Source organism: Tarenaya hassleriana, unplaced genomic scaffold (genome assembly GCF_000463585.1).
Source record: "Tarenaya hassleriana unplaced genomic scaffold, ASM46358v1 Cleome2, whole genome shotgun sequence".
Taxonomy (NCBI): domain Eukaryota; kingdom Viridiplantae; phylum Streptophyta; class Magnoliopsida; order Brassicales; family Cleomaceae; genus Tarenaya; species Tarenaya hassleriana.
In genome coordinates, this window is record NW_010965372.1 from 9,098,885 (window position 1) to 9,114,928 (window position 16,044).

The 16,044-nt window shown below is 40.6% G+C and overlaps 4 protein-coding genes across 4 annotated transcripts; 3 read left to right on the plus strand and 1 right to left on the minus strand.

The window, feature by feature from the left end:
• The first annotated feature begins 207 nt into the window (after positions 1-207).
• On the plus strand, positions 208-3,081 carry LOC104813181. The gene is made up of 5 exons (XM_010540727.2): positions 208-379; positions 1,621-1,759; positions 2,045-2,141; positions 2,435-2,521; positions 2,722-3,081. Exons 1-5 carry the CDS (start codon positions 319-321, stop codon positions 2,854-2,856), a joined length of 519 nt encoding a protein of 172 aa, XP_010539029.1. The 5' UTR covers positions 208-318; the 3' UTR covers positions 2,857-3,081.
• A 580-nt stretch (positions 3,082-3,661) lies between these two features.
• On the plus strand, positions 3,662-6,147 carry LOC104813182 (glyceraldehyde-3-phosphate dehydrogenase GAPB, chloroplastic). The gene is made up of 9 exons (XM_010540728.2): positions 3,662-3,805; positions 3,889-4,002; positions 4,088-4,249; positions 4,345-4,512; positions 4,592-4,752; positions 4,850-4,911; positions 5,028-5,077; positions 5,380-5,786; positions 5,900-6,147. Exons 1-9 carry the CDS (start codon positions 3,704-3,706, stop codon positions 6,033-6,035), a joined length of 1,362 nt encoding a protein of 453 aa, XP_010539030.1. The 5' UTR covers positions 3,662-3,703; the 3' UTR covers positions 6,036-6,147.
• Positions 6,148-7,211: 1,064 nt separating this feature from the next.
• On the plus strand, positions 7,212-12,635 carry LOC104813183 (serine/threonine-protein kinase/endoribonuclease IRE1b). The gene is made up of 7 exons (XM_010540729.2): positions 7,212-7,565; positions 7,968-8,211; positions 8,497-9,899; positions 9,997-10,169; positions 10,305-10,551; positions 10,637-11,828; positions 12,401-12,635. The coding sequence occupies exons 1-6, from the start codon at positions 7,435-7,437 to the stop codon at positions 11,085-11,087; spliced, it is 2,649 nt and encodes an 882-aa protein (XP_010539031.1). The 5' UTR covers positions 7,212-7,434; the 3' UTR covers positions 11,088-11,828; positions 12,401-12,635.
• Positions 12,636-13,264: 629 nt separating this feature from the next.
• LOC104813184 (bZIP transcription factor 60) lies at positions 13,265-15,544 on the minus strand. Its single transcript, XM_010540730.2, has 3 exons — positions 14,846-15,544; positions 14,128-14,354; positions 13,265-13,654 (listed from the first exon to the last, which is right to left on the minus strand). Exons 1-3 carry the CDS (start codon positions 15,397-15,399, stop codon positions 13,392-13,394), a joined length of 1,044 nt encoding a protein of 347 aa, XP_010539032.1. The 5' UTR covers positions 15,400-15,544; the 3' UTR covers positions 13,265-13,391.
• Positions 15,545-16,044: the final 500 nt, after the last annotated feature.

Here is a 16,044-nt window from a genome sequence, read left to right on the forward strand (position 1 = left end):
GTTGTTGCATCCTAATCTTGTTTGGTTAGGTTTTACATTATAAATTGCTAAAGGTTTTGGGTAAATTGAAATATGTAAAAAGTTTGATGTCAAAACTTAATTGATCAGAGTGTTTAGGGCTTCCCCTCGAAACCTCTAGCTCATTTGAAAGGTTCCTGTCCAGCGCAAGGGACTGAATTTTTTTAACCATTTATTGAGCTTTCAAGCTTAGATATCATCGAACTCGTATATTTCGTTCTTCTTCCTGCCAAATGCTCTGAGAAATCTCAGTTTCTTCTTCTTCGTTGTTGGTACTCCTCTCTCGCTCGAGTTCCGTCAATGGCGGCTATTTCTAGCTCGTTGGTTCTATCGAAGAATTCTCAACTTCATCCATCATCTGGTAAGCCCTCGGTGTCCCCTTCCATCTCCTGACTCGATCTTTATTGCGATCTTTACAGTTTCTGCCTGTTGAAAGATCTCGATTTGTAAACGGTTAGATCCTTTTTAGTTGGTGAAACTTGACGTTTCCTTGAATCATTGGTGTTTTGCTTCGGATTTCGTGGTATTTGTCGCATTTATATGATGTAGTTCGAGAGGTTTCGGTAAATTTTTCGATATTGGAGGATTCAGGTGAAATCTTATCTTAGTAGATTCATCGATGGAGGTTCGATACGGTTGTTGCTCGTCTTTATGTTTTTCTTTGTGACATCTTTTGTGGTTTTGAAACTTCCAGCATGAGAATCTGAGCTTCCACACTTCCGAAAAAATATGGGGAAGTAGCGTAAGACTGATAGAATTTTGATTTAGCTTAACGGTATCTACCGCTGATGTTTGGGCCGTTTGTTGTTTGAATTTGGATCCTGTCGGTTGCCAGTGTGGATATAAGGCTGAGAGTAATGAGTCCGGTGTCTCTGTCGTAATAGATTCTACGATATTGGAGGGTTTAAGTGAAAGATTATCTTAGTAGATTCATCAATGGAGGTTTGATATGGTTATCGCTCATCTTTTTGTTTTTCTCTGTGACATATTATGTGGTTTTGAAACTTACAGCATGAGAATCTGAACTTCCAAACTTCCAGAAAACATGGAAATTAGCGTAAGACTGATAGAATATTCAATTTAGCTTAATGGTATCTACCACTGACATTTCGATTGTTTGTCGTTCGAAGTTGGATCCTGTCTGTTGTCTGTATGAATATAAGGCTGAGAATAATGAGTTTTTGTGTGGTGGTGTCTATGTCTTCTTTGTGGTTGTTTTCGCAATATGGTTGAAGATTATTGCAATTTATTTCTATGATATAAGTGTCCATGCTTGATTCTCTTCCTTCAACCTGCATCTGAGTCCGATGATTGGCATAGTTTGGATCTCATGAAACCTCCCCGCTTATACCAAAGTCCCCCGTCTTAGTTATTCATTATTATGAATCTAAACATTCATTTTGTTATCACTGTAAGTATGCTTTCTTATTTCCATTTCCTGTGAGGTTTTGATGTGATAAGCACCTGATTTTTTTAGTACAAGCAGCTTCTGTACTTGTATCAGTCTTTCATTCCCTCTCTCTCATTCATATGTTATCCTACTAGGCATGTGGACTTGGACCTCACAATTCTGTATTTATTCTCACTAAAATTTCGTTCTAGGCCTTTATCTGAAGCCACGGAGTCAAGTCCTTGGGAGTTGGCGTTCTGTCAATGTTTCCTTTGGACTGAATGGCTCCAACAAACTACAGCTTTCTTCTCATAGAAGCAGAAAGCCCCTTACCGTTCAAGCAGTATATAGGTATAGAGTTGGTTATTTGTTTTCTATTTTTATTTAAAATTTTGATAAATGATTGTTGAAAAATGAGAGATCTTCTGAACGGTGACGAAAATAACCATTCGTTATGAGTAATCCTTGACGCTTTCTGGACATAGTGATGAGTAATTGATACGCTATGACCATGCTTGAACAACTTACGCCTGAATAAAATTAAACTGTGGCTTCATTTCCTGCATTCCTCACGTTTACAAGTGCCAACTCATGTCTCTATATCTATCTTGATTCTAATATCATTTGAATTGACAGAGATGACGACGGGCCAAGCAGCACAGGCCTATTTGTTGGAGGTTTTATTTTGGGAGGACTCATAGTGGGCGCCCTTGGATGTGTATATGCTCCACAGGTGATAAGTTTAACATGGTTTAATTGACGGTCATTGGTTGGGCTTGAAGTTATTTTTCTCGAACCTATGTATTTCTAGATTAAGATCAGACAATGAAATTTGTAATGGATGTATATTTACAGTTTCCGTTGCTATTGTCCTGCTGACGATATAATCAGGGAATATGGTAATGGTAGATGGGATGCATCTTACTCTGAAAAAGAATTCCACCAGAATTGCTTTGGAACTTCAACAAGTTTCCTGTTTGTGGTATTTTCTTAGACCATCACAATTTCTTTTCACTTAATTTGCAGATCAGCAAGGCTCTAGCTGGAGCAGATCGAAAGGATCTCATGAGGAAATTGCCGAAATTCATATATGATGAGGAAAAGGCTTTGGAGGTGAGTCTGCACTGTTATAATGATCCTTAGGACTTACATCCTTCAGTTTTGGCGGTTCTTAGGTGCAATTTGACTTGTATGTTGGTGAATATTGCTGAGCGCGATGCTCGCATAAATTTACCATCTGTCGTATTTTTCGTGATTCACTCTCATGTTATTTTATGTTTCACTATTTCTTCTCGTGATATCATATCATGCAGAAAACACGGAAGGTATTAGCCGAGAAGATTGCTCAGCTCAACTCTGCTATCGACGATGTGTCCTCTCAGCTCCGATCAGAGGACACCCCCAATGGTGCAACCAGCAACACCGAGGAAGTCGAGGCTGCGATATGAAATCTTCAGTTCTAGTCTTTAATCACCAGAAATACTTATAATTGATCGTGTTTCCGATCTAATGATGTATTAACTTTGCATCTCTCTTGTCTCTTCTTCAAAGGACCTCCTGTCTTTTCTCATTCTATTCGGTGTTCTTTACCCCTGGGAGGAAGCTTTGACTACTAAGTTTCCAGTAACGTTGTCAGCTTGGATTATAGAAAGCATTTGTTTTAAGACGGTACATTTGCTTGATGTTGAATGATCGTTAACTATGACAAATCTTCAGGTACTTGTGTTATGGCCAAACCGGGTTAAGCTCAATTGTTGGTGAATGACGGTCGAGGCCACGCCACAGTGTTATGATTCTAGTAGATTTTTCAGGTAACTATCTTCAGATCTCGTGGATTCGACGGGCCATCGGATATCTCGTGCCGATTCAAGAAACAAATCGTGGTTCGGATGGAGCAAATGTGATCAGATATGAATCCAGAATTCATCGGTTATATGGGAATGAAGCTATTAGATATGTGAACTTGGTATCTTTTCTTTGAGGTGATTTCTGTGCCATGAGAAAGCAAAGTTGCCTTCAGCCAGAAGCTGCACGTAAAAATATCTCATGAGTTGGAAAACAAAACAAGGACTTAAAGAGACTTGTGACTGAGATTCATTGACTCTCATGGCTCCTTCACACCAATCTTATCCCAATGTATCTGATCCACACATCATATTCACCACATATTTGTTTGCTTCACTCTCAGCCATGGATTACTTGTCTGAAAACAAAACAAAGTGTATATTATATATTATGTATATATATTCTCATGGAGAATATCAGGCCGTGTTCTAGCTTCTTCACCCTGCAGCCATGGCGACCCACGCAGCTCTCGCGGCCTCTAGGATTCCCGTGAACCCGAGGTTCCATTCTAAGAGCAACGTCAACTCTTTCCATGCTCAATGCTCCTCCAAGGTACGGATCGTGTATGTTCCCATGTGTCTGTTCATGCTTTTAGCATTTGTTTCGCTTCACGGTTTAGTTACTGGCTCTTGCAGAGGGTAGAGTTCGCAGAATTCGCCGGTTTGAGATCCAGTGGTTGCATGGTGTACAGCAAGAACGGCGGGGATTCATCCTTCTTCGATGCTGTGGCTTCACAACTCACCCCAAAGGTGATTCAATCGTTTTCTGTATCTATAGTTTGAATGTGGTCAGGATGAGTTTGAGATCATGGTTCAGTAATATATGTATATATAGGCTGTGGCGGCCGCTCCTGTTAGAGGAGAGACTGTGGCCAAGCTGAAGGTTGCCATCAATGGGTTTGGACGTATTGGTAGGAACTTCCTCAGGTGCTGGCACGGCCGCAAGGACTCTCCCCTCGAAGTCGTGGTGGTGAACGACAGCGGCGGTGTCAAGAACGTAAGTCCATAAAAAAAACAAGAAACAGAAGCAACAATCACACGTTCTTATTTTCTCGAACAGTTTGATGCTTAGTTGTTGAAAGCTTGTCTCAGGCCTCCCACCTGCTGAAATATGACTCGATGCTTGGAACCTTCAAGGCTGATGTAAAAATTGTGAACAATGAGACCATCAGCGTTGATGGTAAACTCATCAAGGTTGTCTCCAGCAGAGACCCTCTCAAGCTTCCCTGGGCTGAGCTCGGCATCGACATTGTTATTGAGGTAACTAGATTTCTTCCATGATGTGGTTACATACATACATAGGATAGGTGTTTATGAGTGTGATTGTTGTGGTGATCAGGGAACAGGAGTGTTTGTTGATGGTCCTGGAGCAGGGAAGCACATCCAAGCTGGAGCCAAGAAGGTTATCATCACTGCTCCGGCCAAAGGTGCCGATATCCCCACCTATGTCGTCGGGGTCAACGAGAAAGACTATTCTCACGAGGTCGCAAACATCGTAAGGTCAGTTTTTTTTTTTTTGAAGACCAACTTTTCCCAAAGGAAGATTAAAACAATGTGTGAAGCATGTTGATTGAATATGATGGCTTCTCTCTTTCAGCAATGCCTCTTGCACCACTAACTGCTTGGCTCCCTTCGTGAAGGTCATGGATGAGGAATTTGGTAACGTTCTTCTCCACGGCTCGGTTTTTGGTTTATTCGCTGGATCTATCTGAAAGCTTAAAGCTCGTTAGGCTTGGAACTCGGAGGCTACTTATAATCTCTGAAATGATTTGCAGGAATTGTCAAGGGAACAATGACAACCACACACTCCTACACTGGGGACCAGGTAAATTTATCTCTACCATGCCGAAGAAACTGGTTGTTCTTATGAAATGGGATGTTGTTTGGATCAAGGAGGAGAATTTAACAGATGGGTTTTATTTGAATCAGCAGAAACTTGCGTTGGATCTGGTTGATTCATAAATTAGCAGATGGGTGTTCTTGAATTGACTGAAAAACCTAACATTTAATCCAGTCAAGACGATGAACCTTGGAAACAATGTAGTAGTAATTCACATCTCACCATTTTGACATATCCCCGAGATAACGAACTTCTTTTTCCGCGTCGTTTCTGTTGCGATGTTTCAGAGGCTTTTAGATGCATCACACAGGGATTTACGGCGTGCAAGAGCAGCGGCACTGAACATAGTACCGACGAGCACGGGTGCAGCCAAGGCGGTGTCATTGGTCCTGCCTCAGCTCAAGGGCAAACTCAACGGCATTGCACTTCGTGTCCCTACGCCTAATGTATCGGTGGTGGATCTCGTTGTCAACGTAGAGAAGAAAGGACTGACGGCAGAAGACGTAAACGCTGCCTTCAGAAAGGCGGCTTCCGGTCCCCTCAACGGAATCTTAGACGTATGCGATGTCCCTCTCGTTTCTGTTGATTTCAGATGCTCGGACGTCTCCTCGACCATCGACTCCTCCCTCACCATGGTCATGGGTGATGATATGGTCAAGGTCGTCGCCTGGTACGACAACGAGTGGGGTTACAGGTACGTAGACATTCATAGTTACACTTGTACATATATAAACACGCACGTGTATTGTGGGTGACATGAATAAATATTATGAACTGACTCAAGTTCTGTAACAAAACGAAATGCAGCCAAAGGGTGGTGGACTTGGCGCACCTAGTGGCGAGCAAGTGGCCGGGAGCTGCCGCAGGAAGCAGCGGCGACCCCTTGGAAGATTTCTGCGAGACAAATCCTGCCGACAAGGAATGCAAAGTCTTTGAAGCTTGATTCCTTTCTCTTGAATTTCTTCTTTAATTCTACCAACATTCTCATCATCTCAATAAATTTGGTTTAATCCATATTTACAAAAAAATTGGTTTAATCAACCATTATTCATGCAGTTGATATATACATATATATAATATGCACATGTCAATTGTACTCGTTTCCAATTCGTCTCCAACTTAACTTCCAAATCTTCAAGTACTTATAAAAACACATAGTTCATTAGCATCTACAATCTTTTGTCTTTTGTCTTATATATATATATATATTTGAAGTGAGTCAATCTATGAACACACATGATCAAATATCACCATTTTTTTTCTCCCCTTCAGTGTTATATATACACATACATATTTTTTGTCAAGGATCTTTCAACCCTATAGAAAATGCATAGTTATTAGTTACTACTCATATTGGATAAATTATTAGAATCAAGTTAACTCAATAAAACCCAAGTTTGGGTGATCTATTAATAATAAGACATGCAAAATATTCTTTTACTCCACGATTCAAATCTAAACATGTATGAAAAAGGTCCAAACTTTTTCGGTTTTTTACGAAATAGCTAGATCAAATAACTTCCCCATTTTTTTATGGCTACTAAATTTATCGCAATAAATTTATCTTTTTGGTACATTTTTCCACACCCTTTTTGTATATAAGAAAAGACACGGAGAACAAAATAATTAAAAAAGTGAACAACTGAAAATTTACGAATATAATATGATTCAGTGAGAGGTTATGCCAACATTTTACATATTACAAATAACAGAAAGAATATGTATTTTCGGATCATTTGTTACAATGCTAAATAGGGGGAAAAAATACAAAAGTATTGCCATTTCATTCAATAAAACATGTGCGTGCATGTGGGTGTATATATATATATATATGTATATTAAAAATGAGTAGATTTCATACATGGTGAGATTTAGGATTGCTTCGAGTCCAAGAGTTCGTTATATATATATATAAAGAAGAGGAAGATCGTAACAGCACTTCGAACATAATATTGTAATTTGCGAGAGCAGTGTTTGCCGTTTATGACATGAACAAGAAAACTACATACCATTTCAATCACCTAACACGGCAAGACGTGCAGTGGCTATTCGCTCAGATGAGCAACCGTTTGGTGCACACGCACCTCCTGGCTCCTGTAGAAATTAAAAAGTCAAGATCAAGACCCAGAAAACGGGGGAAAAAAGAAACGAGATAAATTACCAAAATCTGACGAAATGCTGAGAAACTCCGTTGATTTGGGCAAGGATAATTAGAGGGAAATTTGCGAATCCCTATTTCTTAGCTAAGATCTTGAAAAACCCTAACCCCCAATTCTGCAGCTCTATTCAAATCTATCGTCCCAACAGGAGAATTTCATGGTTTTTGAAGCTGTGTTTCAGGGATGAGAAGATCCAGAGTGCTTGAGTTGATTCTAATCCTGCTAGTTTCTCCATTAACGTACTGTTTCAAGACCTCTGAGACCTCGAAGTTCTCACAGATATCTCTTTCCAGTAGAACCTCGAATCCCATTCCGTAAGTTTTTTCGATTCTTCGTTCCCTTCGGTCCATTCCTTAGAAAAAGTCTTTGATTTGATTTGCTTGTGTTTCATCAATTGTTTTGATGGGTCAATCTTAAATTGGATGATAGGTCACGAATATGACTCATCTTCTCTATTCTCTGGGTTTCCCATATGCGTAAAAAACAACGAACTCGGTTGATTGAATCGAATCTATCGATTAAGTTCGATCCGCCTTTGCTTGAAATTGGCTCTGAGTTTATCATGTCATTTTCAATTATTCCGGCTAAAAGTTGGAATCTTGTTCATAGTGATCTGGTTTTTGGATTGTGATACATCTTTTGAATGTACACGATCTCTATTAGCAAGCTGACCAAATTCGTTTCTAATTGTTGGGGTAATGGTTTTTTTCCTTCAGCGATTCTGGTCACGTTCTAGTTTCGACAACAGATGGAACGGTATCATTGGTGGACATGTCTTCGAAGAAAGTGGACTGGACATTCCATACCGGTAAGCCGATCTATTCGTCTTACAAGGCTCAGCATTACCATTATAGCACCGGGGAACATGCCGTGGAGCTTGATGACGACTTTTATATGGACTGCGATAATGATTGGCGTCTATACAACTGCACTATGCATAAAGGAAAATGCATAAACGAGGTATGCTTGACTCTCGTTGATTTCATTTTATGGGATGTTTGGGTTTCTCTGGAAGAATCTTAAAATGTTGTCTTAACACAGATTTTTTGAAATTGTGATTCTAAATTCTTTTTAATGGTATGTGCTTAAACATGGTGAATGCATTTAAAAGATTGACCAAGTATTAGAAAGCCGTGTAACAATGCATAAAAGTTTCGTGTTTTGCACAGTAAATGTCGTGTACGAATTCTACGTTAGGGGCAGACCCTGTTTTTATAATTAAACATATATCTTTTTGTCTTTCAGATAGTTGATGCTCGTGAATTCATTGGAAGGTTGCCATACTCTTTGTCAGATAGGATCATTTTAGGGAAAGTAGATACATCTGTGTTTCTCTTGGACTGGAAGACCGGAAGTTTAGTTAAGACGTACAGATTGGATGACATGATTCCCAATCAAACGGTTGAAAAATCTGAAGGAAATACCGTAGTGATGTCTAAGGAAGGTCCGGCATTATTAGGGTCTGGATTTGAGGAACCAGAATATCGTCGTGAGTTGGTTTACATTGAGAGAAAAGATTATAAACTCCAATGTATATCAAAATTTGGAGATGTTCTATGGAGTGTTTCTTTTGCTGAAATGGAAGCTAAATTACAACATCACGAGGGCATGCAGTTCTTGGGTGGATTATCGGCAGATGATATTCCGCTTACAGATTCCAAGGGCAATAACAAATACCAGCTATCTTATAAGAGGAACTCTCCTGTTGTCCGCTTACTCAACTACAACAATGAAAAACTGTTTTCTAAACTCGGTGGTGTCGATGGAGCTTTGGTTTGGCCCTCCCCGGATGTGAAACCTGAATTACCACCAGCGGGAGGGAATCCTTTGGCACTTCCCGGCAGCGGAGATGCTGAAATCTTCTCCCTTCCCCTACCCAAAAGTGCAATTCCTGAGATCACTAATATTCTTGATGGAAACGCTACAGAGATGGGTTTTGCCGATAAATTTTACGATTCTGTAGTTAGAGGACCCATGCAATATCTGATTTTGGCGGTTATTGCATTATTGTCGGTCTTCGGCTTTGTCTTTCACCATTCAAAACAAAGGAAGCAGATTAAGAAACTTTATGAATCTGAAGGGCAAGCAGTGGTTCCTAAGAAGAAAAAACCGAAGAAAACTAGGAATAACAAGAAAGAGAATGGGTATGCAGATGGAAGGAGAAATGATCCGTCTTTGGAATGGAATGAGAAAAAATCGCTTTTGACCTTCCCCGACCTTGCTGGTAGTGAACTGGAAGGGTATAGGGTTGGCAAACTTTTTGTATCCAACAAGGAAATCGCTAAAGGGAGCAATGGAACCGTTGTGCTCGAGGGATCATATGAAGGCCGTCTAGTGGCAGTTAAGCGTCTCATTCAAACACATCATGATGTGGCTGAGAGGGAGATTTCGATTCTAACGGATTCAGATAAGCATCCGAATATTGTCCGATGGCATGGGGTTGACTATGACAGACACTTTATCTATATTTCGCTCGAGCGTTGTGCTTGTAGCTTGAATGATCTCATCTTTGCTTCATCCAAATCACTTGGGGCCTCGGAAGATACTAGACACGCTTTTCAAATGAATCCGATACTGGAAAACAGTCGGGGAATGGAACTATGGAAGGAAAACGGGCATCCTTCTCCCGTTCTGTTGAAGTTAATGAGGTTCGGTTCATTCTTCCTGACCGATTTAACTTTTCAATAAAACCGTTATGATATCTTTGTATTGTACTATTTCAAAGTAATGTCGTTTTTGTTTCAGGGACATAGTATGTGGTCTAGCACATTTACATGATATCGGGATCATACATCGAGATCTAAAGCCTCAGAATGTGTTAATTGTCAAAAACCAATCTTTATGTGCAAAGCTTTCGGATATGGGCATTAGCAAGCGCTTGCCACCTGACACCAGCGCCTTAACCAAAAGCACAACTGGTAAAAAAAAAAACCCTGTTTTCAGTTTTATCTTGCCGTTCAATCGTTTTCGAGATGATACGAACAACTGATGATAAAAAAACCCGTCTTTTTCTTTGTTTACGTTTTTTTTGGTCTTCCTGTTAATTGATGTAGGTTCTGGAAGTTCCGGGTGGCAGGCACCTGAGCAGCTTCGGAAGGAACCACAAACGAGGGCTATAGATCTCTTCAGCTTAGGATGTGTTCTGTTTTTCTGTATGACAGCGGGGAAGCACCCGTATGGAGACATTTTCGAGAGGGATATTAACGTTTTGAATGATCAAAAAGATCTGTTCTTGGTTGAGAGTCTACCCGAAGCCGTTGATCTTCTCTCTAATCTCCTGAACCCTGATCCAAATCTGAGGTAAAAAGAAAAAAGAAAGCACTTCGGCTTTTGTTTCTCATGGTGATTTCAATGGTGAATCTTTCTGATGTTTTGGAAAATGCAGGCCGAGAGCCGAAGATGTGCAGAATCATCCGGTATTCTGGAGTCCCCAAACGAGACTGTCCTTCCTCCGCGACGTGAGCGATCGGGTCGAGCTGGAAAACCGGGAAGAGGGTTCAGAGCTCTTGGCGGAGCTCGAAAGCACGGCAATGGTGACTCTGAACGGCCGGTGGGACGAGAGGATGGACAGCCATTTCATCGATAACATCGGGAGGTATAGAAGGTACAGGTTCGACAGCGTTCGAGATCTGCTGAGAGTGATCAGGAACAAGCTGAATCATTACAGAGAGCTTCCGGGAGAGATTCAAGGACGGCTTGGAAGCGTTCCCGAGGGGTTTGACAGTTACTTCTCGAGTAGGTTTCCGAAACTGTTGATTGAGGTCTACAAAGTGATTTGCAGATACTGTAAAGACGAAGAGTTCTTTCTCACGTACACTGAGACCCCCGTCATGTAATCCTTGGCTGTAAATAGTAAATACTCCTTTTTTAACCTCTTGGATTAACTACGACGGTGCAGTAATTAATCAGAGATAGACAATTTCAAAATGGGAACAAAACAGAGAAATTATTATTATAAAGGCTACCACCTTTTTTGACAACTTCAAAACGAAAATAAAACAAAAAATAATGAAAATACAACGAATAAAAACGATGCGGTCCATTGGTTGCCATGAGATTGTTTCCAACAACCGTGTTTTAATTTAGTTTTGTGAATGTAACAGCAGTGGATATCTTGGATTTGGTTCGATTTCAATTCTGTTTAGAATTTATTTATTTTTTTTATCTTGGATTTTGATTTGGTTCGATTTTGATCATAATTTTTTTTTCATTTTAGAAAATTTATATCGATTTCTTTTTTTTTTTGTCGGGCCGAAATTGAATGTTCGAGTTGCATGGATCATTGGCCCAAGTTTCGTCCTCGAAGACAAACGAGTGGCTAAGCTTCTAACGACAAACAAACAAAAAAGTCGACGCCCTTAGGTTTTCAACCCTTTCTGCGCTGATTCAGAGATTCGAAGAAGATGGCGTTTATGAGAGGACAGCCACTGGTGACGAAGCTTGCTTTTATGGCGCAGTACATCGTGTTTCCGGGGTCCATAGCCGCGTCTCTCGTTTACACGTATGGGCCGTCTCTCGTTTACACGTATGGGCCGTATGGTTCCTCTTCCTCCAAGGATACCGAGTCATCCAAATAGGTTCGATTTCGATCCCTCTCTGGTTTCTCCTCCGATTTGCTCCATATTTCTTGTGGGGTTAGGGTTTCGGATTTGGTTTGATCGATCGCTTGCCTGCTTTTTAGTGGTGGTTCTGTTATCTTTGTCATCTCTTCTGATACGGAGTATTGGTTTTCGTCCTGAGATCTGTGACGTATGTGTTCATGGAACCATTGTAAGGTATGGTCACTCATGGAGCGCGGAAGATGATTTCTAGAGATTTTCAGGATTTGTATTCATTGCTGTCTGCTTCTGCCTCTTCTTGGCCGTTGATGGTTTTTTGTTCATTGAAAAACTTTGCTCTTCTCTTCTGAAATCTGAAATCAGCTTATTGAATCTAAGCTCGCATAGCGACAATGGCACCTGGATTTCGACCTGATTTATGAGCTGTATAGTCTCTGTGAATCATCTCATTCATTTGTTGCATTTCGACTGCTTGTTCATGAACAAACAAGCGCCATTCAAACACTTTGCTCATCTTCTTTGCAGAAGAAGATCAGTTAAAAAATAAAAATGCATTCTGATAACCAAAGCAAACCCTTTTCTTGGTGCAGGTGACAACTCCGGGGAATGTGTGAATCAAACCCTATCAGGAACCCTTTGCGGTTGGTTGCTTTGTTTCTGCAAATAAACGGATGGAATTCATGTGTCGGAACATGACGAGGCATACCCGAACGAAACTGTCTTGAAATCCCTTTTGTTGGAAACCCTTTTTTGTCGTGTGTTTGTGTTGGGTTATGACTGAATATATCTTTCTTTCTTGCACCGATGATTGGAGTGTGTTTTCTAGGCAACGAGCTCTGGGGTTATGTTTGCCCTCGAGTTTTCGGCTCTCAGTCTTAAACCTAGACGTCAAATGCATGCCGATTCTGGTAGAGAGTATTCGTTGAGAACGTATGATACATTAGATGGCTTTTGCTCTCACATGTCTCTCCTTTTCTTAGGAGGAGAAAAACATTTGGAGTAATTAGAATGTAAAAACACTGATCCCTGTTTAACATTCACTAGCCGATACCGTTCATTAAACTACAAAGGATGACTGGAATTATTGAGGAGATTGTTGATTCCTGTGATGCCAGGTCTACCACCCGAGGACATCCCTCACCGAGCCTCGGGATAGCAGGGCGCTCGACCCCATCATGGTCCGACGAGGTATCGGATGGCCCGATTCAGTTCACTTCTTTTACGCCCATCTGATATGAAACTCCATACAACTACCTGCAATTCAATGTGTGACATTAATCAAGCAGGAGATGTACCATGTCCGCTCTTCATATATCCTGCCATTGTAATTGTAGTTTTCGAGAGCAATGAGACAGAACAGAAATCGTTGTAGTTTCGTTTGGATCCCGACAGGACAGTATGTCGAAGCTCTCTCCTCCTCCCAATGTTTCTATGAAATAACCGAAGTGAGTAAGTGATTCCCATGACGAAATATTGAAGATCATGTTATAAATCATCCAAACACAAAACAAGAAAGGGTTCAAAGGACATGATGCACTCCAAAACCACAAAAAAAAATAAAGAGTTAGAAAAGAGGAAGATCTATATGGCAAAGCAGGTGATGGATTCTGGCTTCATCCTCGGCCTTGAAGCCTTGCATCTTCGGCTCTTCCCATCATCAGTGAGAGTGGATGATGATGATTTGCTACTAATCCCTCGCCCTTTTGGAGCCACGCTTCTTGGATCGCTGGCTTCCACCACGTTGGCTTGCGGTGGAAGCAGAGCAGACCCGAGACGCGGCTGAGGGGATTGGCATATAATGATGCTCCATAGGTACCATAGCAGGGAAACCAACAGCAGGGATTCTGCGCAATTCAATAAAATATTTTTATCATTAGTCTAAGTTTCAGCTATCACGTTCCCCTAATCGTTTACGGAATTATGCTCGTAACCTCATTTCATACCGAACCATCCCATTAACCCAGTTCAGGTCATCTTCAAAGCTTTCATAAGTACAAGTGCACAAAGTTATTGATTTGGTTTGCGATGAAAGCAAGACAACAATCTCCTCTTTTTTTTTTTCCATTTCGATAACTGGACAAGTTTATCTACCCCATCAGAACACCAAACATTTAACAGCAGCAATAATCAAGTTCAGTAGACATATAACACGAGCTTGGTTATTCTTAAACATGGTTTCATGGTATTGCAGCACACAGCACACAGCAACCAGCAGATATCACGAGACCAAAAACTCGATCTTTTTGCGTTTCAGAAAAAACGGAACTAAAAGAAGCAGCAAACCTAAGCAGATGCAAAGGGAAATTGAGATGCTTACCCCATAAGAGCACGGCAGACTCCTGCTTGGCAATGGAAGCATCATATGGTTTGTGACCTTTCTGCAAAAAGAGACGGAGATGTTGGTTTTCCGCCATGAAGCACTGAAGCACCCGGCCCAGTCTCATGCATTCTCTTTCGAGGTACTTGCTCTTTGTCTCTAGGTCCTTTAGATATATCTTCTTCCTCTCCCTGGACCTTACAGCGGCATCTCTATTTCTCAGTTGCCTAAGAGAATAACAATCAATTATCATTCAGAACTCTGACATTCGCACGTTTAAATCTTACGTCCCTCTTCGAATGATCATCATCATACATTGTAACCAAAGGGAAATATCATAATATCACAGCACATATTTCATACAAATCTCACCAGAGAGACATCTATACACGGGTGATGTATTGTTTTCCAGAAACCCAAGTTAAGAATTCCTGTAGACAACATTAATATTTGTCCAAAATGACACAATAACATAGAAACAATCGAACTACATATCACTTCAATGTCGTAGCTGTGTTATCAGTTTATATAACCCAACAACAACAAGAACAAACTAAACTAAAGCAAATGTGAAATCAAACTCATCTGAAACCTACGATTAATTCTAGTAAATATCCACAAATTGGAAGCGAAAGTTCAATTTCGAATTTTATTGCCACGCAAATTCGCCTTCAATGATCAAAATTATACTGCTGTGGAGAACATAAATCAGATGTACCTTCTTCTTTTCTTGGCTACAGAATCGTCTTCCTCTTCATCATCGTCTCTCGCCTCAGGTCCATCGAGACTCTCCTTCTCCGAACTCTCATTTCCTGGATTGTCTGAACCGGCGGAATTTTTCTCCGCTGAAACATCCGCTACCTCCTTTTTAGAAATTCTACACCCCGAATCATCGGAGACATCGGATTCTTTGTCAGCCAAAAACTCGCCGGTACCAGAGCCGTCGGCGGGAGAAGTGATGATAGGTATGTCTGATACCTTTGCGGCGGCGAAATCAACGGAACTAGAACCGCCGGGGGGAGAATCAACCAGTATGTCGCCTAAGAAATCTGAAACCAGTTTCTCGTCTGAACCCAAACAAGCTTGATGGTCTCTGTCGTCATCATCTTTCATCAACATGCTCTCAATCTGTCCGATCCACGGACTCACAGAGTCCGGGGAAGAGGTGGAGAAATCCTCCACCACCGGGGAATCAGAGAGGACCGGAACATCAAAATCTAAGAAGAAACTGTCGTCTACGAACAGATCAAGGCAATCTATTTCATCCGCCATGGCAAAAACCCTAACTCTACGACGCGAAGATCGGGAAAAAAAATAGAAAGAAAAAAATATACAGAAGAACCAAAAAAAAAAAAAAACACTTCAACGCAGAAGACCGTATCTAACGAAACGAAATCTCCATTGAAGGGCGTCTGTGATAAAATCAATGCCCAAACCAAGAGGCATTTATATAAGGTTTACAAAAAGGCGGAGTTTAACAAATGAAAATAAAAAAGAAAATAATATTTATATGATAAACGTGTCGGTTTCGTCCTTGGTGGCCAAGTAAACGTGAAATATAAAAGTCAGTGGGACACGTGTCGGATATATGTACAATAATCTATGTGGTGGCCAATCTTGTGTTTGATGCATCGTAGAACACATGGTCCCGTTAGCAGATGATTATAGCTACCCTTATGCCGTCACGCAGCCAATGAGACCGCTTCGTGAAAAAAAAAGCACGCATCGTTACCGTACACGTGGAACAAAATTGACCGTTCGATGATTTTACTGAGTTCCCAAAGCTCATACAATTTATAAATAAATATATAGTCACCACAAAAAAAAAGTAATAGAAAAAAATATCATATAAATATATCAATTCGTTAAAAATGATAAAAAAAAAATTTGTTAATTTTAAAAAGTATATAAATTTGC

Bases quoted from the DNA above. Each gene is read 5' to 3' on its own strand.
- LOC104813181 (XM_010540727.2), top strand. From the start codon at position 319: ATGGCGGCTATTTCTAGCTCGTTGGTTCTATCGAAGAATTCTCAACTT. The intron at 1,760-2,044 runs GTATAGAGTTGG...TTGAATTGACAG, and splicing joins ACCGTTCAAGCAGTATATAG to AGATGACGACGGGCCAAGCA. The intron at 2,142-2,434 runs GTGATAAGTTTA...CTTAATTTGCAG, and splicing joins GATGTGTATATGCTCCACAG to ATCAGCAAGGCTCTAGCTGG.
- LOC104813182 (XM_010540728.2), top strand. From the start codon at position 3,704: ATGGCGACCCACGCAGCTCTCGCGGCCTCTAGGATTCCCGTGAACCCG. The intron at 3,806-3,888 runs GTACGGATCGTG...TGGCTCTTGCAG, and splicing joins ATGCTCAATGCTCCTCCAAG to AGGGTAGAGTTCGCAGAATT. The intron at 4,513-4,591 runs GTAACTAGATTT...TGTGGTGATCAG, and splicing joins GCATCGACATTGTTATTGAG to GGAACAGGAGTGTTTGTTGA.
- LOC104813183 (XM_010540729.2), top strand. From the start codon at position 7,435: ATGAGAAGATCCAGAGTGCTTGAGTTGATTCTAATCCTGCTAGTTTCT. The intron at 7,566-7,967 runs GTAAGTTTTTTC...TTTTTCCTTCAG, and splicing joins AGAACCTCGAATCCCATTCC to CGATTCTGGTCACGTTCTAG. The intron at 10,170-10,304 runs GTAAAAAAAAAA...TAATTGATGTAG, and splicing joins CTTAACCAAAAGCACAACTG to GTTCTGGAAGTTCCGGGTGG.
- LOC104813184 (XM_010540730.2), bottom strand. From the start codon at position 15,399: ATGGCGGATGAAATAGATTGCCTTGATCTGTTCGTAGACGACAGTTTC. The intron at 14,355-14,845 runs GTACATCTGATT...TTATTCTCTTAG, and splicing joins GTAGCCAAGAAAAGAAGAAG to GCAACTGAGAAATAGAGATG. The intron at 13,655-14,127 runs GTAAGCATCTCA...TGAATTGCGCAG, and splicing joins GTCTGCCGTGCTCTTATGGG to AATCCCTGCTGTTGGTTTCC.